The following is a 23,654-nucleotide window of genomic DNA, read 5'->3' as shown; positions in this document are numbered from 1 at the left end:
TCAAGGAGGTGCTCGAGAATCAACAGGCGTTTTAGGGATTGGAAATCCTTTGCTCTTGTCGTGTGTTTTCTCTATGCCCTTCAACGTCTTGAGACTGTAAGATATATGTAATATCACTAGGCATTGTTGACCTTGAACGCGATGCTTCGCATAGTTTCTGTCGCTGCATCCAAGTACTGCTGTTTGTCTCGCATAGGTATGAATTACATACATGTGCATACATGTCGCAGCTTAAAGAGCGTGCATGACGACGATGGCTTTTTGTTGGCTCATGACGAACAAGGTCCGAGATTATCCACCGGTTCCCCTCCTCGGCCCAAAACAGGCCGAATGTGGTGATGGAGCCCCCTTGGGCAAGACGGACTGATTTCTCCTTGGCTAGAATCTGGGCCACTGGCGCACCCCCACGCAGCCAAGGAAGCTCGCCGTCTTTATTTGAGCCATTTCGTGATGCCTTGGTGCTTGCGGTTTCGCAGCTGCTTGGCGGATTGACCGCCGAAGGGTCGCTTTTTTTTCGGGGTAGCGAGATGGGGAAACTGGGGTAGCATCTGGTTCCGTGTTTGTTTGCTTGCAGTTGGATGATGGAATAAGAGGGCCGCAGGATCCCAATGTTTGCTTTACCTGTGCAGGCCAGACGCGAGATTAACAGATCGCTTGAACAAAACTATCTTTTCAATAGCTCTCAAATTTTCTTTTTCAATCAAGAGAAGCAAAAGGAAGAGAGAACCAATTGCCAAAATGGTCGCTACTTCGTTCAAGCTCAACAACGGTCTGGAGATTCCAGCTGTTGGTCTCGGTATGTCTCAATTTCTCTCCCTATGAGGGGTCAGAGTTGCCAATGGCGGGGGAGGGCCACCTCTCGACGAGCGCGCAGTTGGAGTTTGCGAGAAAAAGAAGCAAGCAACCCAAAGGACCTCCAGAAATTGACTGGCTTTGAATCTCAGGAACATGGCAGTCCAAACCCGGCGAGGTCCAGGCGGCCGTTTCCTACGCGCTTCAGAACGGCTACAAGCTCATCGACGGAGCTTACTGCTACGGCAACGAGGACGAGGTCGGCGAGGGCCTCAAGGAGGCTTTCGCTGCGGGGGTGAAGCGCGAGGACATCTTTGTCGTGACCAAGGTCTGGGCGACGTACAACACGCGGGTTGAGCTGGGCCTGGACAAGAGCTTGAAGAGCCTGGGGCTGGACTATGTCGATCTGCTGCTGGTGGTGAGTTGCGGACTGAACCTAACGTCTCAATTGCATATAAGTTCATATGCAGTACGCTGACCGGATCGTGACAACTACAGCACTGGCCAGTTCTGCTGAACCCTGAAGGTAAGAAGAATAGATAACTCATCAGTGGGAAGTTATTCAGATCGCCTAACTCTTCACTGACAGGCAACCACGACAAGTTCCCTACCCTGCCTGACGGCAAGCGAGACGTCATCTGGGACTACAACCACGTCGACGGTTGGAAGCAGATGGAGGCTGTCCTCAAGACGGGCAAGACCAAGTCCATTGGCGTCAGCAACGTACGTCTTTTGAGAAGCGCATATTGCCGTTCCCCCCTCTACTCTACTAACACATACGACGTGATATAGTACAGCAAGAAGTATCTCGAGCAGCTCCTCCCGCATGCCACCGTCGTCCCCGCCGTCAACCAGATTGAGAACCACCCCAGCCTCCCCCAGCAGGAAATTGTCGACTTCTGCAAGGAAAAGGGCATCCACATCATGGCCTACAGCCCCCTGGGCAGCACGGGCAGCCCTCTGATCAGCGCCGATCCGGTGGTCCAGATTGCCGAGAAGAAGAAGATTTCTCCCACCACCGTCCTGCTGAGCTATCACGGTACGCTCCTTTTCATCTTACTGCTTGGGCATTCCTCTGTTCAGACGCATACTGACGTTTTTGGATGAATAGTGAACCGTGGCAGCACCGTGCTGGCAAAGTCGGTCACGCCCGCTCGCATCAAGGCCAACCTGGAGATTGTCGACCTCGACGACGAGGACATGAAGCTGCTGAACGACTACTCCAACGACCTGGCGAGCAAGGGCGAGCTGAAGCGCTACGTCTACCCTCCGTTCGGCATCGACTTTGGCTTCCCTGATAAATCATAAGACTTGCATTGGTTAGAGAAGAATTCAGTTAGCATGTACGCAGCCTGCGCAGTCGTTTTCTCATACACAATACAAGCCTCATGGTTATGCACAGCCCTTGTCATGCCATCTGAATCGTGAATTCGTTCGTTTGCTTTGTGGTCCTGTGAGGATGCCGCTATGACATGTCTACCACGACCTTGATAACCAACTTGCCCTCTCCATCCTTGACCTTGCCAGCCATTTCAAACGCATGCTTGATCTCATCCAGGCCCTTGAAGCGGTGCGTGACGAGCTTTTGCAGATTGGGTAACCCTGGCGGCTTGTTGGAGAGCATCTCGATGGCTGCAGGATACGTGTTGGCATATCGAAAGACGCCGACGAGGTCGACTTCTCGAAGGGCGGCCGCAGACATGGGCACTGTGAGAATCGGGGTGCCCATGCCGATGATCATGACTTTCCCACCGGGCTTCGTCGCCTATTTTTTTCCTGTCAGCGTCACTTACTGTATACAGAGATCTAGAGGTCAGCAAGGAGCGTCAACTCACGTAGATTGCGCTCTGCAAGCAAGTCTCCACGCCAGTGCACTCATACACAGCTCCAAACTCGCCAACCTCCTCGCCCTTCACCTTGACGCTCTTGGCCTCCTCCGCGACGTCCTCGGCATAGGCCAGCTTCTCGTCAATCGTCTCCGGCCTCGCCAGCGGCACGACGAAGCCCGCGTCTGCGAAGCCGTTGGCAATGGCGAAGTCGACGCGGTCCTTTTGAATGTCTGCTACGACGACGGCAGAAGCGCCGTTGGCCTTGCTCACGGCTGCGCACAGAAGTCCGACGGCTCCGGCGCCGAAGATGAGGACGGTGGATTCGGAGGCGAGGTTGGCGCGGCGATGAGCGTGCATGGCGACGGAGAGAGGCTCGATGAGGGCTCCCAGATCAAGGGGGATGGATTCGGGGAGTCTGTGTGCGCGGTGATTATCTCTTCTGTCAGCTCATCTCTTTCATCACCCTACAAGTGGCATTCAACGTAGGAACGTACTTGTGAACCCATCGCGCAGGATGGTTGATTCTCTCCTGCAGCGTCCCCTGCATATGAGGAAAGGCCTTGGCCGAGCTCCGGAACTTCATGCCCCTGCAGATGTTGTATCTCCCGCTGTTGCAGTACTCGCAGTTCTCGCACGGCAAGCCGACCTCGAGTGCGACCCGGTCGCCCGGCTTGAGGTTCGTGACTGCATCGCCCACGGCGACAATGGTGCCGCTGGACTCGTGGCCCAGCGTCAGCGGCTCGCGCACGAGGATATCGCCGTTGCGGAAGTGGCCGAAGTAGTGCAGGTCAGAGCCGCAGAGGCCGGTGGACTGGACGGCGACTTGGACCTCGTCTGCGGAGGGAGTTGGGAGGCTGCGCTCTTCCTGTGATGCTGAGGGGTCAGCTGGTTGAGCTTCTTAAACCAAGTTCATCTTTGGTTTTCTTCTGGTAGTGGTCTGCCGTCATTGTTCGGACTGCAGTCATCCATTGGTTTACATACCAGACGGAGATCTCTTTCGCCGTGCAAGACGGAAGCTTTGACTGTTGCAGCACACATGGTGGGAGTTGTGGGTTGTTGATCCAGAGAGCCAATTGATTGGGGTTGAGCTTTGATCTGGGGATCTATTGAAGCTGTATGAATACAAAGTACAGATATGGATCACAAGCTTGTAGCAAATCGGCAGAATGGAGAAGTCAAGAAGCTCTCATCCAAGGTACATAGACTGAGAGAATAAATCGTAGAACCACGCATGACCCCGTTCACATGGTCTCAGCTACACCATCCCCACGAGCATCCCGACTGCAAATCAGGAGACAATCCAAGTCAACAGAGAACGCCCAATGCCGAATGACATAACAGGAACCACACCACGCTCCGATATCGAACGGAGTCAGCAAGGGAATTCTCCGTCTTTGGTAACGCGATCCGGCCCTTTTCCCCAAGCCATCGGCAAGCCAGGGACTCCACTACCCCTCTAATCGAGTAAATCGATGCCGAGATACCAGAGGATCACGGGAGAACAAGCCAGCTCTAGCCGAAGCAAACGCAAAGAGAACGTGGAGAATGGCTTGTTTGCTCCAGGTGGTTCCATGTCTCCATGCCGGCAGGGGTTGCCGGAATAGGTGCGTCCTTGGTTTGTTTGCGAAATCGCGGGGCAGTTTTGAACTGAATTGAAGCTTGCCCCTCCATCTGTGCATGTTGGGATGCTTCAGCTCTTTTAGTCTGGCGGGATACTCTATAAATTTGTCCGGTCGAGAAGAGAATCCACGGATCTATTGCGAGCAGGCGTCGGCATTTGATCTCCTACTCCTCTACAGCATTCTCTTTCTCTTCTTCAACGTCCTGTCTTATTTTTCCGGCGGTTTTCGACGTCACGATGGCCTCCGTGTTCTCGCTCGAGGGCTCTACTGCTCTCATCACCGGTGCTACGAGGGGCATTGGACAAGCTGTTGCCATTGGGCTCGCCGAAGCCGGCGCAGACATTATCCTGATCCAGGTACGGCAGATTCTGAGTGCATCGGAGAGTGGGAGTGAGGGCAAGAGTGTAAGAAAGACGACATAGGATTGACAGCTTTCTGGGGTCAACAGAGAGACACGACGTCGACGGCGACAAAGGAGGCCGTCGAAAAGATTGGCCGCAAGGCATGGGTCTTCACGGCTGATCTCGCCGTCCAAGAGCAAGTCGCCAACATAGCCAAGGATGTCAAGGCCGCAGGCCACAAGGTGGACATTCTGGTCAACTGTGCCGGAATTCAGAGGAGGCATCCTTGCGAGGAGTTTCCCGACAACGACTGGAACGATGTACGTGCTGCTGCTGTCCTTTCACACCCCGTTAAAGTCTGTTGAGATTCCGGGACACTTACACATAGCTCTCCAGGTTCTCCAAGTCAACCTCAACACCGTCTTCACCCTCTGCCGCGACTTTGGCCGCGAGATGCTCTCGCTACCCCCCTCTCCCGCCACCGGTCGCCGCGGCAGCATCATCAACTTCGCCTCTCTGCTGACCTTCCAGGGCGGCTTCACCGTTCCGGCCTACGCAGCCTCCAAGGGCGCCGTTGGCCAGATCACAAAGTCGTTTGCTAACGAGTGGACGGCCAAGGGCATCACTGTCAACGCCATTGCGCCAGGTTACATCGAGACGGACATGAACACGGCGCTGCTCAATAACCCGGAGAGGCTGGCGAGCATTAGCGCCAGGATCCCCGCGGGCAGATGGGGATCGCCTGAGGACTTCAAGGGAACGGCCGTGTACCTCGCGAGCAAGGCGAGTGCGTATGTGAGCGGGCATATCTTGGTTGTAGACGGAGGATGGATGGGACGGTAGAGACCAGATGCAGTGTGCGTTTCTTTGTGGCTACTCTTTCTGATAAATGCTGATATCTGGCATAAGAAAAAATCTATTACGTGTCCAGCTACTTCTTCCCGTCCGTCTCTTGTCATGCTGGTTTGCCGTCTATTATTCATCTAGATTCCTTCTAGATTTTACTGCCTGCGCCGTGGAAAGAAACAACAAAATCATCAGCTGCTATGCATCAAAACGAAGCCACGGAGACTTTGGAAAGATGACGCGTCATTATAGGAGAAAACAGGTGTCTGTTTCCGAAGTGTCCTTTTCGAGTTGTGTGTCGTGTGTAGCATGGGGGAGGAAAGAAAGGGGGGCATTTAGTGTGATTTACTTTTGCCTCCTTCGTAGTAGTGAGCCATTTGCAGGCCTGCTCGTCGGAAGCCGCACTTGACGTAGAAGCCCTCGTTGGCGTCGCTGCAGTCGAGGATGCTCTTGTAGCAGCCAATTTTCTCGGCGACGAAGTCGAGGGCCTGGATGAGTCGGAGGCCGAGCTTCTTGCCCTGCTGGTCCTTGGCGACGGCGATGTCCTCGATGTGGCCGACCTTGCCCAAGCTGTGGATGCTAGAGAGGAGGAGAAAGGTTAGCTGGAAATTGGGCGAATTCGGGAGCTTGAAGAGAACCAATCTCCCAAGGAGACAGGAGAAAAAAGGCTCAAATACATGGCAGCAAACTCACAACTTGTGCTCGACTATCAGGGCGCCAGTGGCTACGACAGAGTTCTTCTCCCGCGTCGTGTCTTCAATGACAATGATGTAATAGTCCTCGCGCGCCACCATGTTGTCGTACTGCTTCTGGAACTTTTCCTCGCTAATGTCGCCGACCGTCGTCAGCACCCGGAGGCAGTCGAGGAAGCCGGAGTCGTAGTCGGAGCGGCGGAGGGCTCGCAATTGGTAGCCCTGAGGCAAGGCGGCGGAGACTTCTGGGGAGATGAGGTCTTCGGAGAAGAGGCCGTCCTGAGCGGCCGTGATGGTAATGGGAGGGATCGTGGAGGGTGACATTTTGGCGCTGATTGTGTGTGTTTGGAAGTCGAGGGGGTCGAAAGCGAGCGGTCGAGGAATCGATAGGATCTGAACGAGGGGAGGAGCGATGATTCCGATTGCTCGTTCGGAAGAGAGGATAGCGATTGTGGCCTCGCGCGTTGGTGTCGAAGTAGTTGGTGGACGTGATCCAATTGGATAAAATCAATCAAAAGAAGCGAATCGAGTCAAATCGCGAGTTGGTCGGGATAAGCGACGTCGAGATGCGAAGCGCGAGGAACGAATGGAGAATGGAATGACGCCACAAGGGGAAACCCAGGGAGACAGACGAGAAGAGGTAGGATTACGGTAAGGCAGAAGCGAAGTGGGATGACGAAGGACGGCGTATTGGTTTTCAAAGAAGGGAAGGTTGAAAGTGTTAAATAAACCGCAAAGGCCCCAGGAGGGTCAAGGCCAAAATTCTGCTAGGTTGGTAGTCGCTCCAGTCGGAGAGGCTGACACTGACCGCATTCGGGGGGGAGGGGAGTGCGAATAATGTCCAGATGACGCTGCAAATAGCAGTCAGACGGAGGTTATTGTGCTGTGTCTGGCCTGTGGCTGATGCATCATCCCTTCGATTGAGGATCTTATGCACCCTTTTTTTGGAGGTGGGGACAGTCCACCACATGCCCATGGTCCTGGTGCCTTCAAGGTTTTTGCTACGGGTTCCAGGGGCTGCCGAATCCCTTGTTGCTGCCCCTGAGCTGAAGCTCGGCTCAGCGGTCCAGTGCTGCCGGCGCTGTGGCTTTGGTGCTGTCTGATTTGGAAGAACGTGATGCCAACATACCCGACATATACGTGTAAGGTATGTCTGAGATTCTACCAGTGTAAATGGAGTACATGCAACAACAGTATATTGAAATTTGCCTAACTGAAGCTACAAGCAGATGTCTCTCCACCATCAATGCTCCTAAACCTCCTCCTTGTCAGTGTCTTCATGCTACGGAGCAGTCTTCTTCTTCTTCTGCTGCGCCTCCGCCTCAGCAGCAAGGTCCCGCAGCCACTAGAAGCGGGCGATTGGCGCATGCTCCAGGGCATTGGCTAGGGCTGGGCCAAGCTGTTTAGTAGCCGGGAGAGCAAAGGATGGGTGTGGCGCCTCGTGTTTATATTTGGAAACGCGCAAATGGATCTTGCAATCATTATTCGTACCTGGATATGATGGGGTGATACGAATGACTTGGAGCAGTGCCGGGGGATGCCAAAGAGGGCCCTCATATGAACTTGGGAAACCCTTTCGAAGAACACATTTGCTTGGTACTTGTATTGCCTCAATCTCATGGCGTCTTGGTCTACTCTATCTGGCCGCCTCACCAATCAAAGGGGCTGAAGGCTTCGTTGTAGTAATCTTCTTCCACATCTTTCCACTCCTCCTCCTCTCTCTGCTCCATCTCCTCCTCCTCAAACAACACCTTTAACTCTGGAAACTGGACCATCAGACTTCGATATGCCTTCTTTCTCTGCTCCGGCTGGCTGTTTTTGCCGCCCTTCTTCATCGCAGCGGCGGCCGCGGCGGCTGCCATCAGCGGCAACGCAAACGGTGCGGCCAGTCCTCCCGTTGCTGCCGCGACGAGCAGAGGACTCAGCCCAGCAGCGCCTCGCGTCGCAGCGCCGGCATGCTTTTCCCTGAGCTTGCAAAGCGATCGATAGAGCTCGACGCATCTCGTGGCCGCAGCTGGGCCGAGAACCAAGAGGCTGAGGACAACGGCAAAGTCGACGTCGTCCCAGAGCATCCTCGTGTACTTCCAGTTCTGAGACACCAGCTGGAAGCCTGTATTGTCGAGTTGATTAGCCATCGCTATCTACTACCGACTGGTTTTGCTGGTTGAAAGGTTCATGACTTACATCTGCGACATTTATTCAGGGCGTCATACTCCCCAGTTCCGAGCCCAATCACGTCGATGCCGCTGATCTGTCCGAAATCTGGCTTCTGCGTCTGCTTGTCGAATTCTCCTCGTCCGGGAGGCGACAGACTCCAGTTAGTCCCGGTCGACAGTTTGCGCCGCAGCGTTAGATGCCCGTCGTCCCATACTGTCTTCTCCACGAGTACTAAAGACAACCGAGATTCGGCGTCCCAAGAGCTAAGCACAGAGGGAACAACTGACTGCTTGCTGTCCCTCGAGTTGAAACTCCCCGGAACATCTCCCAACTGAAAGAGAGGCGCAAAAACAGGAGGGACGTCGGGAGCTCGGGGAGCCTTCACCAAGATGCCATAGTACTGTGTGAATTTGGGAGCCGGCTTCTGAGACGAGGCAGATGACGAACTCTGGCTTGCCGATGCTGGACGAGACAAAAGCGATCAACGGCCAGGTTCCATAAGTTGTATGATTGGATGGAAGATGATGCTTCACAAACCTTGAGCGCTGAGCCACTGGATGGCTTGACGAGCCCATTCCTCCAGGATGGGGCGAGCGAGCTCCCAGAGCCTCACCGCCTCGCTCGTGATGAGAGAAACCGAGTCACCGAGATGCGTCAACACATAACCAGACATTGTCTTCGGTGAGGCATCTTGTCGATTTCGCATGTGAAGAGGCTCGTTTCTTCTGCTGGCGTTACTGTAGTTGTTGTTGCTGTTGTCGTCTGCGCCGATGATCCTCTTCAGCCATGCTGGAACGCCGTCCCATGCATCCAGCGCTCCATGCTTCAGATCAAACACCAGTGCTGTCACCCAGGCCAACACGGGGACTAGACAAAGGTTCCTCAAAATGATGAACCGCTCCGGCCAAAGAATGAGGATGAGGGCCACGATGGATACGGTGGTGACGGCCTGACGCTTCGCGGCGGCCCTATTCTCCGCGAGAGGCGTCGGATTAGGCACCGGCATCACTGGCTCTGGAATGAGAGGTCAGCAAAGCAACAAGATGATGTATAAGCCAATTCTCACCATACCTTAGCTCCAGAAAATGACCAAAACAAAGAAGAGAATCTTGAGAGAGGAAAATGAACTTTGAATAATAAAAGGACGCTGCAATCCTCCAGGGATAGCAATGGGATGAAGATGGACGATGCCGCGTCGACTTCGCCTCCGTTTCGCGGGGTACTGCCCACTGACAAAATGATTCGCTCTCTCGGTTGATGCCTGTCTCTCAAACAATCCAAAGTCGACACCCAAATCTGGCACCGGTTGGGCTCTGACTTGCAGATGAGATCGATCAATCAGATAAATTAGACGCTGGAGACTTGTTGCTTGTGCCCAAGCGAGTGAGCCTTTGCCTCTCTCCAAGTCTTTATACATGCATGCAAACTCCCTACATGCAGCCGGTCACGCATCTCTTGCCTCCATGGTGGGCCGCATGCACTTCCCAATGCCTGCAAGCCTGTCCCCAGCACCGGCCAACCAGAGGCGCCAGGCTTCCCCTTCACCCTGCATCAACACGTGTAACGAAGCCGTAGGTGAGCAGAACCCTCGCTCAAACGCCTCCACTCGGTCTAGTATTGCCAGCGGATTGCCGTGCTGTTACGGGAGGGGTTCTACTCCGTACCAGGAACAAGGTATGTATGACTCTTACTGTTCGGTGTCTACGGAGTATTCTGCGTGTTTTCATGTATGCAATGTTTGACCCCACAAACCATCCATTATCAGACTTAAAGCAAGTCAATCAGGTTCCTGGCCGCTTCGTCAATGTTGGTGCCGAAATACTCTGGGATCGTCTAGTCCGGGTAGTTAGCATTCACCGCCTTGCAAAGACCACAAGGGAAAGAAATATACCTGGAGAATCAGAGTGCCGTCTTCTATGACACACTCGTTGTAGGTAGAGTGCTTCAGCTGGCCCTTGTCAACGATGCGAAAGGCGACAGTCGACCTGTCGACGGCCTCATTGAACGCCTCGTACAGCATGTCGTCCTCGCCAAATTTTTGGTACTCGAGGTAGCGTACTAAGCCCTCGAAATACATCCTGAGAAACGAGCCCAGGTTCTGCCGCCAGCATTCCGGCGCGTCTTTTGCGGTGCTCAGCTTGTCAAAGACCTGCTCAAACTGCGGCACCACCGCGATATCCTTCTTCAGAATCTCCTTGAGTTTTCTCTCGATGGCTTGTGCCTCGCCGTCCCAGTCAAGCCTTACGGCCGCGCGGGCAGCGAAACTCATGGGCCGGCCGCCGGCGGTGCTGGGCGCTTCGTTGAGGGCGGCTTCAAGGTTCTCGAGGGAGCATGCGTAGTCGATGTTGGTGCCCAGGCAGCCCTCTCGAAAGAGGATGACGAGCTGTCCGGCAGGAGAGATTTTGCAACCGCAATAGGTGAATTTCTTGTCTTCGTCTAGGTCCATGGTGATAGTTCTGGCCGAGGCGATCGTGTTAAGCTCTGAGACGCCCTCTGCTCCATGTTTGCTGATGAAGCGATCAAGCTGGTACAACACGCCATCAATGTATCTTGACAACATTAAAACGAATAATCAGCTTTTCTGTTTCTGTCGTCAACTTAGTAAAGATATCGAGTTTCAGCATACCCAGAAGTCATTGAGCCAGGTGACACCGCGGCATAGCCGTCCTGGGCATATGCGCAGACTTGGCGGAGGTCGATGTCGATCTTCCACGGCTCACCGAGCATGTCGGAGAGTCTCTGTTCATATTCCGACTTTCTATTTTCCCACTCATCGCGGACTACATAAAAGCAGTTAGTAAGTAAAAAAAGAATAAGGCCACGATGATGAAGAAGAGAAGCCCGTAATGCTGCTCTGGGGAGAAGCTTACTGTTCTTGCGGACTGCGAGTGAGAACTTTTCGATAGGAGGGAGACGACTCATGATGTCTATGTCTAGAGTAGCAACACTGACGAATGCAAAATAAAGAGAATACATCCTCCTCACTCATTCAGATTCCACATCTTTATATACTGCCGCTTAACACACAAACGGCAGGGAGAAGGACACTCGTCAATTCCGCCTGCCTGTCCGCCTGCAGCACTATCATTTCAATGGCGTACAAGGACATACGGGGCTAGACAATTCGGCTACTAACGAAAACGCCTGAGCGCCGAGAGAAGTTGGGGCTCATAATATTGGAATCGAGGTGAGCCCGGCGTGTCGTTAGCGCCCTACGGCTGAAGAGACAGAAACGGCCCCCTTGCCTGGAGGCAGACGGGAAGAGGTAGTACCATCTTTTTCAGCACATAGGTAGTAGGAAGTAGGAGGAGAAGCGGTAATCGATGGTATATATGAGCGTGACCCAAAGGCTTGAATTGATCGCCCAGCATTTCGCTGGCATACTTTCAGAGTTGAAGCATGACTTGTGGAAGGTGGATTCAGCGGCCCGTTGCTAACAGTGCCAGTCTAACCACGGTGTCATCCACCCTCATGCCATCAAAATGCGATTTAGAGGATCAATGCCATTTCTCTTATATGGTAGTCATCTCCGTGTCGAGGCTCCTTGAAGCCGTGGATGACAGCCTGAAAATCTTACGCTTACTGAGAAGGTTCATGACTTTGAATTGGAAAGAGCCATGCATGAATCACAAGCGTAATTGGTTTAGTGGTAAAATTCTCCGTTGCCATCCGAGCAACGTCGGGGAGCCCTGGGTTCGATTCCCAGATTACGCATTCGATTTTCTTTTTGACTTTTATATCAGCTTTTTATATTGCGTCCGATCACAAATAGACTTGGAGTGAAGCAGATAGACATTCGCTGCTCCTTTTGCTTCCCGATATCACAGTCAGTCACAGTGTTTCTTGAATCGTAATATTATACCCATCTTTCATTGTCTACCTTCTAAGTAGAATGCGAGGCTAAATGAGATGCAAGGCAACGAACGAGCGAGGCCACATATTCTCTACATGAAGCCCGCGGAAAAGCAAATGAAGACGATGGTAGAAACTTCAGATGGACACTGGAAATAGTCCCACTATGCTCGCAGTTCTCTTAACTCGCGGCGCCAAAAAAAAATGTCAAGTGCCCTGCCTCAGCGGCTTTGTTGCCGTGAATGTATAATAAAACGCCAATGTCCGACCCATTCCCCATTTCGCACGTGAAGCAAGGTTGCAAAGCTGCAAATTAGGGATCATCGTGATTAGTCGGTAAGGGCGTCGGAATGCTTTCGATAGGTAATGATGACAAATAAGAAATAATAGACGAAACCCCCGTGCCAGGCCAGCTCAATGAAGAGCAGTCTTCAGCAAGTGGTTCTGGTCACGCAGAGCTGTGTGACCTATTCGGTGGCCACTTCGGTAGCCTCCTCGGAAACCTCTTCAGCAACCGCGTCGCCCGTGACTTCCTTGCCTTTAAGAGAATCTTGAGCCTTTGATGGCTCGACATTCTCCTTCTTGTCATCAGCAACGCCGGGTACCACAGCAGGTTTGCCAGTGCCATCTGAGCCCGGCAGCACGAGTCCATCTTGTTCCATCATGGCAGCCAAGCGTGCAGCTCGGCCTTCTTTCTTTCGTGGAACAGGGGCTACATCACGACGCTGTCAGCAAACTGTTACATATACTCACGACAAGGGAGGATCGTATTTACCTCTGCCGTTCTCCTGGACGTAAAAGCGACGGAGAAGTGCCACGGCCTCGTCGCGGCCCCAGCCACCCTCGATTTCATAGCCTGGCTCAATGTTGCCGCCATCGCCGCCACCGGGGGGGTACGAAACACCGAGGCTGCCGCCTCCATCAGGGTGCTGGATGGGGGTGGGCTGAGGATGAGCGCTGGCCGTCTGGCCATCCGCACTGATGGGGATAGAGTTGGCATGAATGCTAAAGACTCCGCCAGTGCCTCCAAACTTGTCGTTGACGGCTCCAAAGTAGACCTTCTTGATGCCGACCTGGCGAAGAAGCGAAGCGCACATGACACAGGGTTCGACGGTGACATAGAGAGTGCACTCGCGGAAGATGGCACCGTTGACACGCTCCTCGGAAATCATCTTCTGACCATAGGGGTACAGGTGGCTCTTGCTGCCATCTTCGTTGCCCTCATCGGGAGAACGCCACTCCACGGAGGAGATGTCGGATGAGTTGTCTCCCCTGATTGGCTTCTTGGGTGGCACAGTGGGCTTAAGAGAGGTGGTCTTTGGGCCGGTCTTGCGCGCAACGGAGAGCAGAGCAGAGATGGCCATGAACTCAGCGTGGCGGGTGCCATTGCGAGTGACGTTGGTCGCGTTCATGCCACGGGCAATGATCTCGCCATTGTGGACGATGACACAACCGACAGGAGTCTCGTTGGTGCGGAGAGCGAGTTTTGCCTGCGTCGTGAGATGGTTAGCGACATGGTAGAGCAGAGAAATAGAGCGAGGGCAAAAGGAACACTCACCATGTCCAAGGCCTCGCCAATAAACTTGAGGTGCACAGCTCGCTCAGCGACCACGGCCGGATCGTCAAAACGGACAACGTTGGGGTTGTTGTCGCCCGGAACAGAGGGCTGCTGAACCACGGCGACGGCCTCGTCGCCAGAAGCAGCGCCAGAGGCAGGGTCAGCCAGGTTGACGTTGCTGATCTTGTCGGCGAGGGCAGCGAGCTGGCTGTCATCTCCAGGAGCAATGGTAGAGAGGGAGACAAGCTTGGCGTTCTCTATCTGCTGTTGCTTCTCACTATCACGCTGCTGCTGCTTGTTGACCTGCTGCTCCTCGCCCGCAGCTGCAGCGGCATCGGTAGAGGTCAGCTGTCGCATGCCGCTGACCGTGGGCACAAACAGGTTGAGGCTCATGGTGGACGAGTCGTTGTAGAAATCCTGGTCGTACGAGTCGTCGTGGCCCAGGCTGTTGTCCGAGTCGCTGATGTCCGGCACTTCGTCGTCTTCGGCGCGGTCAGAGTCTTCCTCAGTCTCCTCTTCGACCAGCGACGTTTCAGCAGGCGTGTTGGGGGGGCACGGAGGAACTGCCGCTCCGTCCTCAGGCTCAGGCTCGCCGTCGTCCGAGCTGTCGCCAGGTGGCCAGCCGCGACGGAACCACCTGCGCAAGGCCCGTCTGGCACCTGCCAGGCTCATTAACCTGACTGCTGCAGCTGCCATGATTGGGCCGCTGGAGGGTGCGTCTGGTGAATTGCTGCTGCTAACCCTGGAATCCCGCTCCGGCCTCTTTCGGCTCTCCTTGAGGGTGAATTTGGGCTTGGGATGGGTTTAGAATTGTATTATCTCGGAGAAGGAGAGATAATATGGTGAATAAAAGATTTGTGTGCCTGGGGTTGCCTTTGACGAGGGGGGGCTCGACCGCTGCTCCTTCCTCACAGCCCTGTAGCCCCTCACGATGACGGCCACTTGCCTTCTCAGGTCACGGAAGGAGCTGTTCTCCTCTATACGGCCCTTGCGTGAGTATGACGACAGGTGTTTGCCGCAGTTCAGTGGAAAGAAAGATGGAGTTGAGGCCAGATGCTGTGTGTATCCTCCTTGCTGGGCTTGCGGGAGGCCAGAGAAGCCTGTTGAAAGAGAGATGCCTTCTCTTATAGGCCTATCATGGAGGAGAATATTGCCTTTTGCGCATGTCAGTCAATGCCTTGGCCATTTCCTCACACGGAAACAGAGAGAAGAAAAGAGTTGACAACTGGATAAGGGGTCATCTTCACACCTTGTTGCCCGTTCTAAGCATCAAGATGCATCTAGCGGTTATCAAATTTCTTTCCGCAGTTTAGCCCTGCCAAGGGAAACTTTCGAGAAGGAAAAAGTGAGTGTGAGGGCCAAGTAGAAACGGGAAGTAGGGAGGATGCCTTCTTCGATTCAGGAAGAGAAGAGATATGGTCTGTAGGATAGGCGGGTGACCTCAGGTGAGAATTTGTAAATGAAGGAATGAAGTCTTTGGCTGTGTGTTTTGTTTGCGATTTTTCGACCTTCCTTCGCGGTGAGATTAGAGAGGATTAGCCAACCTTTTTATGGCGTTTGAATTTCTGTCACACGTTTTCACTGAAAAACGGTTTGCACCTAACGGATTGGCTGACTCAGCACACGCACCATCCGCTCCTGTTCCTCCGCCGCCTTCAAGACTGCTCATCACAGCGAGAATGTCTCCGTAGCTGTGATTCAGAGATATCCCTTGCCTCATTATCTAGGTTTCCCCTTGTCATCCAAAGACATAATCATCAATCGAAGTTTACTTATAATCACTACAAAAGCATGGGATCTAATAATCACCGCGTTAAAGATGGATGATGGCTTCGGAGTCTGCAGATGATTTAGGAAAGTGGGCAAAAGGGAGTAAAAATAATTCTGAGCCATCGGCCCAGTATTAGTAAATTTGCTTGACGAATTCGCCAAATAGCGAATTCTGATCCAACGCTATGATACTCTATGAAACTCCAAATGGGCAGACGAGAAAGCAAATCCCCCCCAATCTCATACCAAATGCCAACAAAATCCACGCAAAGGGGTATCATTGGCCAATAGGCTCGTAGAAGAAAAGCGTGGTGTAGATGCTCCTTTCCCACTAAATGCTCGATCCATATGCAAGTATGGTTCTAGCCCATCGAGGGATAGATCAAAGCCAACGGCCTGGCTCCCTCAAGAAAAGAGAAACGAGAGGATAGACGAGAGACCTCTTGTCGTAGTGCCGAAAATTGGTCTCTCCGTACGTAGGGCTTCTTGCCCCATGACTGAAGTCCCTCCTTGAATCTTGGACTTGACATTGTCGACGGTGTCGTCTCAAGGGGCGCCTTGGCTTCTCCAAGGCGTTGAAAGGTGGCCCTCGCGGCAACAGCCAGTGAAAGGAGGGAGAACACAAAAGAGGTTCCAGCCATGCTTGCCAACGTGGCGCCGAGCAATGTGGCGGCGAGAATGGCGACGACGGCTTGCATAGAAAGGACTTGGCGGAGAACGAATTGGCTCGACCCTTGGCCAGGCCCAAAGTACGCAGATCCTCTAGCAGCGGGCAAGCTCTCGTTGGGCAAAATCGCTTGCAGGAGGAGCGGTGACAGGGTCTGCAGACCATTGTCAACCACAGGGACGATTGGCTGCTGGTGCGCATCGCCGTTGCCGTGGAGTCGCTGGGCAGGTAGGCTGGCGAGGCTCGGGAGAGTCTCAACGCCAGACCTGTCAGACCAGACGAGGGCGGTGGGGCCGGACGAGGTGCGTTGGCTCGCGGTATCCTCGCCGGCAGCTGCGTGTGCGGTCGAACCAGGTACAGCGTAGAGCGCATCGCCGTATAATGCTTGTAAGCCGCCAGAAAGGTTGGCGGAAGTCACGTTGAGGTTGGCGGCAAGTTCGGTTTGGACCTTGAGACAGGTTAGTCGGACTGAGTGGTGTTTTGCAGGCGCTATGGCATCGCATACCCTTGACGGCGACTCTTCCGGGCCTGAGAGCTGGACTGGAGTGTGCGCGGTGGTCGCCAGCGTAGCGGCCGTGGGCCTGAGTTGGCTCGTGTGTGGGCTCGTGAGTTCCTGTTTCCGCGTGTTAGTCGTCGACGGGGCGGCGGCAGTTGTGGTCACAGCATGACATACAGTTGAGACGCCGGCTTGGCCCGAGGACAACCGAGACGAATAATCAACTGGTGATTCCTTTTTTGAAAAGTCAGTCGCTGTCTTGCAAGGTAGCTGACGGCTGGTCCAGCAGAGGAGACGTACACTTCGGAATCTGCCACGCTCTGTGGGCGATGAGTCGTATGATGGAGCTTCATCTTGTATGTCCTTTTTTCAAAGTTAGTCGCCGTTGCGCAAACTGGCCGCACACAAGAGGAGAGAAAACGTACGCCGTGGAACCGGAGCGCGGTGCTGGGTGATGGGCTTGTAACAAGCTCAACTGACGTGTCCTTTTTTGAAAAGTTAGTCGCGACTCTGCGAGGCAGCTGATGGGCGTCGACACGTACACTTCCGAGGACGGAAACCGAGACTGATCCAGATCCAGAAACATCTGAGCGTCCAGGTGGTGCCTTCCGAGGAGGTCAGTGATTGTTCATCCAACGGCAGACAGTATACAGGAAGATGATGGGGGGAATCAAAAGACATACGCTATTCGCAATCACTTCCACTCCGCGGCTTCCAGAGGCCGCAGTAACGACGACAGAGCCACCCGACGGGTAGGCTATGCGAACTTCGCCTGCCCAGCCCGCGGAGGATGTCGTACTTATACCGCCCCGCAAGTCTCCTGGTTCACCGGATTCTGGGTGACTGTGACCCGGATCATACCACGACATGTCCGTGTGGGCAGCCGCGACAAGGTTGGTGGTGTCCAGAGGAGAAACTGCCGCAGTCGTGCCATCCCAGTTAGTGCTGAGGAGATTGTCATCAACAGCGAAGTTGTCCAAGGCGAAAGATTCAGATTCGGAGACGGATGGTTGAATCGGGCTGAGCAGCCGCGTGGACGAAATCGGCACCATGCGGTCATCCTCAGAGAAGCTGGACGAGGGCGAGAACAGGTTGAAGTCGGTGTAGCTGCCGCTCGAGGTGGTGTGATTGTCTTGCAAGAACGGAAGCTGGGGTGAGGCGGATTGTGATGACAGTCCCTCACGCTCCTCAGCGCCAGCAACGGCCTGAACATCTTGCTGTGACGCCGGCGTAAACGCCTTGGGGGGCGAGGCAGACGAGGAGGAGGCGGAGGATTGGGAAGAAAAGTATCCCTCGGGGTCGAGGAAGAAGTCGTAGCTGTCGTCGACATCCGCCGGGGGGTACTGAACGAACTCCTCCCAGGACTCGAACAACTGGTCAGTGGACTCGAGGCCATCCAAGCCGGTAAATGTGAAGGTAGGATCAATGCCCAACAGCGACATCGGTATAGGGGGATTATCGTCTAACGTCGAAATCGCCACATCACCAGGCACCGTCTTCTGAGGCGCCGGTGTTGATGCTGCTGGTGCTGGTGTCGCCGCTGCCGTTGATGTTGTGCGCGCTTTCTTTGCCGGTTTCGCAGTAGACTGAGGTTGGGTTTGAGAGGCCGAACGCTTCTTGTGGTCGGGGTCACAGCGAATCTTCTTCCGTCGACAGCTATCGCAGGCCTTGATGATGCGCATCAGATGTGCATGATCTCGCTGCTCCTTTGTCTTGGAGCCTCGGGAGGCAGAGTCTGTGATGTCCTGGCCATCCTTGGTCATGATCTTCATACCGGGCAGGTGTGAAAGATCGACAGCCGGATAGCGGGCGAGACCGCTAGACTTGGAGGTCTTGCGGCTCTTGGAAGCAGAGGAGCGAGAAGACACTGATGGAGATGCAGACGCCCGGCTCCAGTCCAAAACCGAGTTGGCCGGAGATGTGTTGCTGAAGGAAGAGGCGGCGATGGAGTTGACTGGCGAGGCTGCCACCGGGCTGGAAGAGTAATAGACCGGGTAGAACTTGAATGTCTGGCCAGTGAGCTGCGAGTGCTCCAGGAAGTCGAGCGAGACGGTAGCCCGCTTCTCCTTGAGAGGAGCCGAGCCGGGGATGTAGGCGTTGATCATATCATCGAGTTCTTGTGTGCCGAGCGCAGGGAAGAACTGAAGCTGAGCGCCGAGCTGAGGCTGATAGACTGAGAAGCCCTGGGGAAGAGGGGCAGCGGATGAGTACTGAGAAGCCATTGCTGTGGTAAGATGCGGATTGAATGAGGTCGGCAAGTAAGGATTCATGAAAAGCCGAGCTGAGGCAAGGTCGAATCGAAGATGGCTGGGCTGGTCTATCGCGAGTAGTCGACGTTGTTTGCCCGACCATAGGAGTGTAAGCCCACGATACGCTTGACCCCGAGCTTCAATCTCATCGGAATACTTACACAATTGGATTTCCAGTGCGGCCTTAATTCTTAACGTTCACTTTTTTTTCTTCTTTTTTCTTTTTCGATTTGAATGAATGAATGAATAAGTGGTGGATTTGTCTGGTGAGTAGAAGAGTATGATATTCGCAGCAGCGCCAAGTGTGGGAGCGAAGAGGGGAGAGGATCTTGGCGCGCTGGAAGCAAGAGAAACAAGAACAAAGCACTGAACAAGCTCAACGATAGCTTGCAAGCTGCTAATTCTGAGTATCCAGCTTTGAGGATAGTATCAGGCTATTCGATAGTGATTACTGGTAAACCAGGAGGGTAGCGAAAAAGATGGAAAATGAAGAGCAAGAGAAACCGAGATCCTCAGGCGTCGCCGGCCGGGAGTCATGACGGTATTTCAGTCTCCGGCCAGGCGTTGAGAAGGAGCGGCCCTGGGGGAAGGAGGCCCTTGCGGGATAGTCGCAATCCTGACTCTTTCGGCGTGCTGAGAAAGGACTAGCGCAAGGCGGCCTCGGGGGCTCAGCCGGCCAATAGGGCTGTGCTATGCGATCCCGCGCTCCACTTTGTTGCCCTCTGATTGGTCCAAATCCCCCACCTGATGCGCCGCCTTTTATGGGCCTTCGGCGAGAGCTTAGCGTCGCTGATTGGCCAATGGCACCGTCTGCGCTCGGGCCACATGCAAGTGACTCAACCCTGGGGCTTGTAAAAGTTCCCTTTTTTGGGCTGGCAATCTGGAGAGCTTTGCTGAGGTTATTATCGGGGTTGTCTGGCCAGGCACAGGCTCGGTACGGAAAAGGCATGCTTGCCCAGGTACAGACGGGGGCGCGGGTACGTGTTAGATTGCGGGTTGAAAGGCGTTTTGAACTGGTTTTCGTGATGGTGCCAGTACCTGTAACGAGCAATTCATCCAGGTACTGGGCGTAGGATGACAATGCAACTCCCTCTCCGTCAGCACACCCCCTCCTCCTTGCCCGCCAGTGAGGCGAATATACCCCAGATTCTTCGAGCGAGAAGAAAGATGGGAGCAGAGCCTATCAGATACGTGTTGACATAGATCCGAGAGGAGATGGTTTGTAGATTCACGGCCAAAGGATGAAGCGAGAGATTGCTTTTGAGGACCTTAGGTATCTTACCAACCAACAACTCGAGCGACTACATAAGGATCATGTACTGCCCCTCGTCTAAGCACGCTTTGTTCTTGGATCTCTTCTGCTAGATCGTTCTGGATTATCAACGAGCGGCTTTTGGGAGTGGACACGTGCTGGACAACTCAAGCCTTTATACCGAGTTGGGCAGTGATCCCGCTCGACTTTCAGTATCTCGTACTTCCTTGATCGGTTGTTGCCGCCATCGTCTCAGTTGTCGCTACTCTCCGCAAATTCTGCCCTACCCTGCAGCCAGTCGAGAAGTCCATGTTTACTCAACGTCACCCTGCGGAAGTGTCATCAATGAGGAGCTGGAGTCAGCAACTCAACAGCTATTCGACAGAATACTTTCGCCATTCAGCCGTCACCAACACAGTTCTCATCTATTCGAGCATGGCCCCAACGATCGTCTCCTCCACTCCTTCGTTGTCACTTTATGATAATACGAGCCGCGCGAATCCTTCCGCTAGTTCAATGTCAGCAACGGTGCCACTAATGGGTAGCACCGAGTTGGAGCATAATCGCGATGGAACTCTGGTCCGAGAGAGATTCCAACGACTCAAGGGAAGGGATATCATATAATATTACAACACGTCCGACCAACTGGCCTCGTCGCATTTCGCTACCAAAACAGATAGCCGCGCAAGTACACGCCCCCCGTGCATCTCGACAGTCAGCAGCCAAGTTCGGCTCATCGACATTGCCTTGGCAAGAGCCCGCAATCAAGCCGGCGGAGCGGGTTCGAGTTTTTCGGCGAGCTCGAGAAGGCTTAGACCAACCCCACTGACGATCCCGGGCTGAGCCAGGCATCTCGATAGCGCATCTGCACTCCGAAGCCGAGACCGAAAGCCGTATCCGGGCGAGATAGACGGACCAAGAGACCGGACGTTATCCTTTTTGAAAGAGCAGTTGAAAGAAGCCAATTGTCAAATTCTCCTAGAAGTTATCCGCAACATTGGCTAATATTTACAGAAGAACCAGGGGGCTCTGTTTCCACATTGCTGCCGGGACGATGCTTCTGCGACCACAGAAACCCGACACGAAAACACGGGCTTGCGCGAAGCCTCGGACGCCATCAACTCCACCTCCACCTTGCTGAACAGAGGCCTGCATTACGGGGCTCTCCAATAGGCGCTTTGCTCTCCGCCGGAAAAAGACCCCGTTGAATTTTGTGTGTCGTTGCCTCGTTAAATACAAAATGCAGAACAACATCGCGGAATAGAACAAAGTCAAACCTGCCTCGGATGACGATCTTTATATACAAAGCAAGATCAATAATCGCCGAAGAAGAAAGATCACTCCCGCCTTGGCCGGGTCATACCCAAGAGGTCCATGGCATGCGTGCTCCATGCCCCTCCGTTTCTAGGAGGCAGAGGGACCATATTGGTTAGAGTCGCAGCCCGCGGTGGTTCGACCGCCACTGCGATCACTCTGCTCCTTTTGGCTGGATTCGAAGGAGCCGGAGCCGGAGCCGTTGATGACGAGACCTTGGCTGCAGCACTTGCACGCCTCTCCTCCACCTCCCTCACCCGCTTGCCCAGAACCTCCCCGAGGTCCTGTTCCTTGGATCCCGTGCACTCCAATACTTGTACAATGGCCATGCCCCGGTCAAGGTTCATCTCGAGGCCCTCTGTAACCTCACTCGCATCCCCCTGCCAGTGCCCGTCACCGACGAAGCCTCCACCGTCGTCATATACCATGTATTTTTGGTTGAAGGTGTGGAATTTTAGCTTGCCATCTTGCCATCTCTTTTTCTTGCGGCGAAGGTCATGCGTATACAGGCAAATAAACTCGAGAATAGGCGCAGATGCTGAGGAACTGGGGGTGTTTAACGGCACTGCGGTGGCTCTTGCGGAGCGTAATGTAGACTGCTGAGGAGTGCGAGACAGAGAGGCAGAGGGGGTATGAGTTGATACTGAAGTCCTTGGAGGCTGTATCGTCGGCTGTTGAGCCATCCTTGACACCGAAGAAGTGGAGGTATGAGCTGATAGAGCATTTCTCGTCGGCTGATGCATGGACTGCTGAGGTACTCGAGATGTTGATGCAACTGGCGTACGAGTTGGCCCAGCGTGTCTTACAGGGTGAGGTGAGGGTTGATATGCAGCAGAGGATGTTGATGTTGTTGGGGCGGTGGTTGATCCGGGATTCCGCATGCCTGGCAACAGCAATGGCCTAGAGCCGCGGTTCGCCGACGCAAGGGGAATATTACCAGACTCGAGTCCTGATGGGCCGGTATTTCTCTCGGGTTGGAGTGAGGACTGCTGAGAGATTCGGGAAGTAGATGTGGCAGCAACAGGAATATCGACTTGCCCGGCATTTGAAGCTCTCCTGGACTGTGGAATGGGTCGTTGGATGACTCGGGAGGATGATGATGATGCTGACTCAATGGAACGATTACCGGGGCCATGATTCGACTTCTTCCTAGACTGTGGGACGATTTGCTGGCGGGATGCTGGTTCAGTAGGCGTGACATCTGATTCAATGATATCGACACGTCTAGATCCGGGCCGAGAAGTAACTTGAGCTGCCGTTGTGGTAGTCGTAGCTGCTGGCTCAAGCTTTTCTCTTGCTAACAATAGGAATCTCCTAGGTCTCTGAAACATTGGTGCAGCGGATGTGTGGCTTCGGAAGGCATCGTCAGGCACTGGGTGTTGATTAGATCGAAACATGGTCGGCTGCGTGACTCGAGATGTCGAGGTAGCCTTCTGTAAAACGGATGAGGATGAAGAGCGGGGTATGAGACACGGAGTTTGGTGAGAGTTGGTGAGTTATCAGAGTCTGACGATGGTGAGATATCGGTATCCAAACTAAAGTCAGAGACCGGTGAAGATTCAAAACGGGTCCGGAATGGACCGCCAGAGCTGGAAATTGGTGATTAGGTCGAAAAAGGGGATGTAGGAGGAGCCGGAGACAAGTGCCGACAGAAAGGTGAGGTCGGAGTTGACAAACTGTTCGGAGCCATAAAGTAAACCGGCGAACAACAGACGAATGACACGTGCCTATCGATTAGGTATATACAGATCAGGTGGAGGATAACAAAGGTAGGGTACCAAGTACCTAGTGTACCCAGAAGGAATGATATGAGAATTCAGAAGGTTCAAAGCATTCTCTCATGAGAAGGAAGAGCCGAGCTGCTGAGATGCAACGAAGCTGCAGATACCTCTGATGAAGGCGTCAGGCAGGCACGACACAAGCGACGAAATGGTTTGTTAGCGAGACGCGACTTGGCCAGGAGCGACGCTGTAAGCGAAAAGGCTTAGCGAATGACGCGACGCCAAATCACGTGTGCCGCAACGAAGTACTTGCGCACCCCGTACCTTAGACCGACTCCCGTGAGCTTTGAAATTCAAAAGAAGGAGCTGTCGAAGCTTCGCTAAAACTCAAAAACTGGGGAACTCCACACCGCGTTGCTCTTGGAGAAAGAGCCATCCCGCCCAATGAGGCTTGACTCCGACAGAAGCAGTTCGCTGGGAAGGAGGAGGGGAAAAT

The 23,654-nt window shown here is 53.8% G+C and overlaps 9 protein-coding genes and 1 non-coding gene across 10 annotated transcripts; 3 read left to right on the top strand and 7 right to left on the bottom strand.

The window, feature by feature from the left end:
* The first annotated feature begins 730 nt into the window (after positions 1-730).
* Positions 731-2,119, top strand: BBK36DRAFT_1133924 (D-galacturonic acid reductase). The gene is made up of 6 exons (XM_024892133.1): positions 731-796; positions 945-1,210; positions 1,291-1,318; positions 1,382-1,515; positions 1,585-1,839; positions 1,906-2,119. Exons 1-6 carry the CDS (start codon positions 739-741, stop codon positions 2,098-2,100), a joined length of 936 nt encoding a protein of 311 aa, XP_024753640.1. The 5' UTR covers positions 731-738; the 3' UTR covers positions 2,101-2,119.
* A 138-nt stretch (positions 2,120-2,257) lies between these two features.
* On the bottom strand, positions 2,258-3,659 carry BBK36DRAFT_16011 (GroES-like protein; the record flags this gene model as incomplete). The annotated part of the gene is made up of 4 exons (XM_024897697.1): positions 2,258-2,557; positions 2,628-3,036; positions 3,116-3,486; positions 3,603-3,659. The coding sequence occupies 4 exons, from the start codon at positions 3,657-3,659 to the stop codon at positions 2,258-2,260; spliced, it is 1,137 nt and encodes a 378-aa protein (XP_024753639.1).
* Positions 3,660-4,479: 820 nt separating this feature from the next.
* Positions 4,480-5,427, top strand: BBK36DRAFT_1155132 (NAD(P)-binding protein; the record flags this gene model as incomplete). Its single annotated transcript, XM_024893796.1, has 3 exons — positions 4,480-4,599; positions 4,692-4,904; positions 4,981-5,427. 3 exons carry the CDS (start codon positions 4,480-4,482, stop codon positions 5,425-5,427), a joined length of 780 nt encoding a protein of 259 aa, XP_024753638.1.
* A 338-nt stretch (positions 5,428-5,765) lies between these two features.
* On the bottom strand, positions 5,766-6,446 carry BBK36DRAFT_1108734 (acetyltransferase; the record flags this gene model as incomplete). Its single annotated transcript, XM_024889396.1, has 2 exons — positions 5,766-6,009; positions 6,124-6,446. 2 exons carry the CDS (start codon positions 6,444-6,446, stop codon positions 5,766-5,768), a joined length of 567 nt encoding a protein of 188 aa, XP_024753637.1.
* Positions 6,447-7,771: 1,325 nt separating this feature from the next.
* Positions 7,772-9,285, bottom strand: BBK36DRAFT_1164864 (hypothetical protein; the record flags this gene model as incomplete). Its single annotated transcript, XM_024894708.1, has 3 exons — positions 7,772-8,232; positions 8,307-8,741; positions 8,817-9,285. The coding sequence occupies 3 exons, from the start codon at positions 9,283-9,285 to the stop codon at positions 7,772-7,774; spliced, it is 1,365 nt and encodes a 454-aa protein (XP_024753636.1).
* A 761-nt stretch (positions 9,286-10,046) lies between these two features.
* BBK36DRAFT_1107249 (hypothetical protein) lies at positions 10,047-11,201 on the bottom strand (the record flags this gene model as incomplete). The annotated part of the gene is made up of 4 exons (XM_024889236.1): positions 10,047-10,112; positions 10,171-10,828; positions 10,906-11,059; positions 11,150-11,201. The coding sequence occupies 4 exons, from the start codon at positions 11,199-11,201 to the stop codon at positions 10,047-10,049; spliced, it is 930 nt and encodes a 309-aa protein (XP_024753635.1).
* Positions 11,202-11,911: 710 nt separating this feature from the next.
* On the top strand, positions 11,912-11,993 carry BBK36DRAFT_t18. Its single transcript has one exon. It is a non-coding gene; the product is annotated as a tRNA-Gly (tRNA).
* Positions 11,994-12,598: 605 nt separating this feature from the next.
* On the bottom strand, positions 12,599-14,460 carry BBK36DRAFT_1173844 (cytidine deaminase-like protein; the record flags this gene model as incomplete). The annotated part of the gene is made up of 3 exons (XM_024895888.1): positions 13,690-14,460; positions 12,907-13,621; positions 12,599-12,843 (listed from the first exon to the last, which is right to left on the bottom strand). The coding sequence occupies exons 1-3, from the start codon at positions 14,383-14,385 to the stop codon at positions 12,599-12,601; spliced, it is 1,656 nt and encodes a 551-aa protein (XP_024753634.1). The 5' UTR covers positions 14,386-14,460.
* A 1,361-nt stretch (positions 14,461-15,821) lies between these two features.
* Positions 15,822-18,844, bottom strand: BBK36DRAFT_1164861 (hypothetical protein; the record flags this gene model as incomplete). Its single annotated transcript, XM_024894707.1, has 5 exons — positions 15,822-16,739; positions 16,800-16,856; positions 16,923-16,985; positions 17,048-17,107; positions 17,306-18,844. The coding sequence occupies 5 exons, from the start codon at positions 18,842-18,844 to the stop codon at positions 15,822-15,824; spliced, it is 2,637 nt and encodes an 878-aa protein (XP_024753633.1).
* Positions 18,845-21,460: 2,616 nt separating this feature from the next.
* Positions 21,461-22,572, bottom strand: BBK36DRAFT_1173839 (hypothetical protein; the record flags this gene model as incomplete). Its single annotated transcript, XM_024895887.1, has 3 exons — positions 21,461-21,919; positions 21,957-22,337; positions 22,375-22,572. The coding sequence occupies 3 exons, from the start codon at positions 22,570-22,572 to the stop codon at positions 21,461-21,463; spliced, it is 1,038 nt and encodes a 345-aa protein (XP_024753632.1).
* Between the last annotated feature and the right edge of the window lie 1,082 nt (positions 22,573-23,654).

The sequence above is a fragment of the Trichoderma citrinoviride genome (assembly GCF_003025115.1).
Source record: "Trichoderma citrinoviride strain TUCIM 6016 unplaced genomic scaffold BBK36scaffold_1, whole genome shotgun sequence".
Classification (NCBI taxonomy): domain Eukaryota; kingdom Fungi; phylum Ascomycota; class Sordariomycetes; order Hypocreales; family Hypocreaceae; genus Trichoderma; species Trichoderma citrinoviride.
This window is presented reverse-complemented; position numbering and strand designations above follow the sequence as displayed.

What these genes read in the sequence shown, in the direction of transcription:
- BBK36DRAFT_1133924 (XM_024892133.1), top strand. Translation starts at nt 739, where the DNA reads ATGGTCGCTACTTCGTTCAAGCTCAACAACGGTCTGGAGATTCCAGCT. An exon ending in AGTCCATTGGCGTCAGCAAC is followed by an intron (nt 1,516 to 1,584) that starts GTACGTCTTTTG and finishes GACGTGATATAG; the next exon opens with TACAGCAAGAAGTATCTCGA. An exon ending in TGAGCTATCACGGTACGCTC is followed by an intron (nt 1,840 to 1,905) that starts CTTTTCATCTTA and finishes GGATGAATAGTG; the next exon opens with AACCGTGGCAGCACCGTGCT.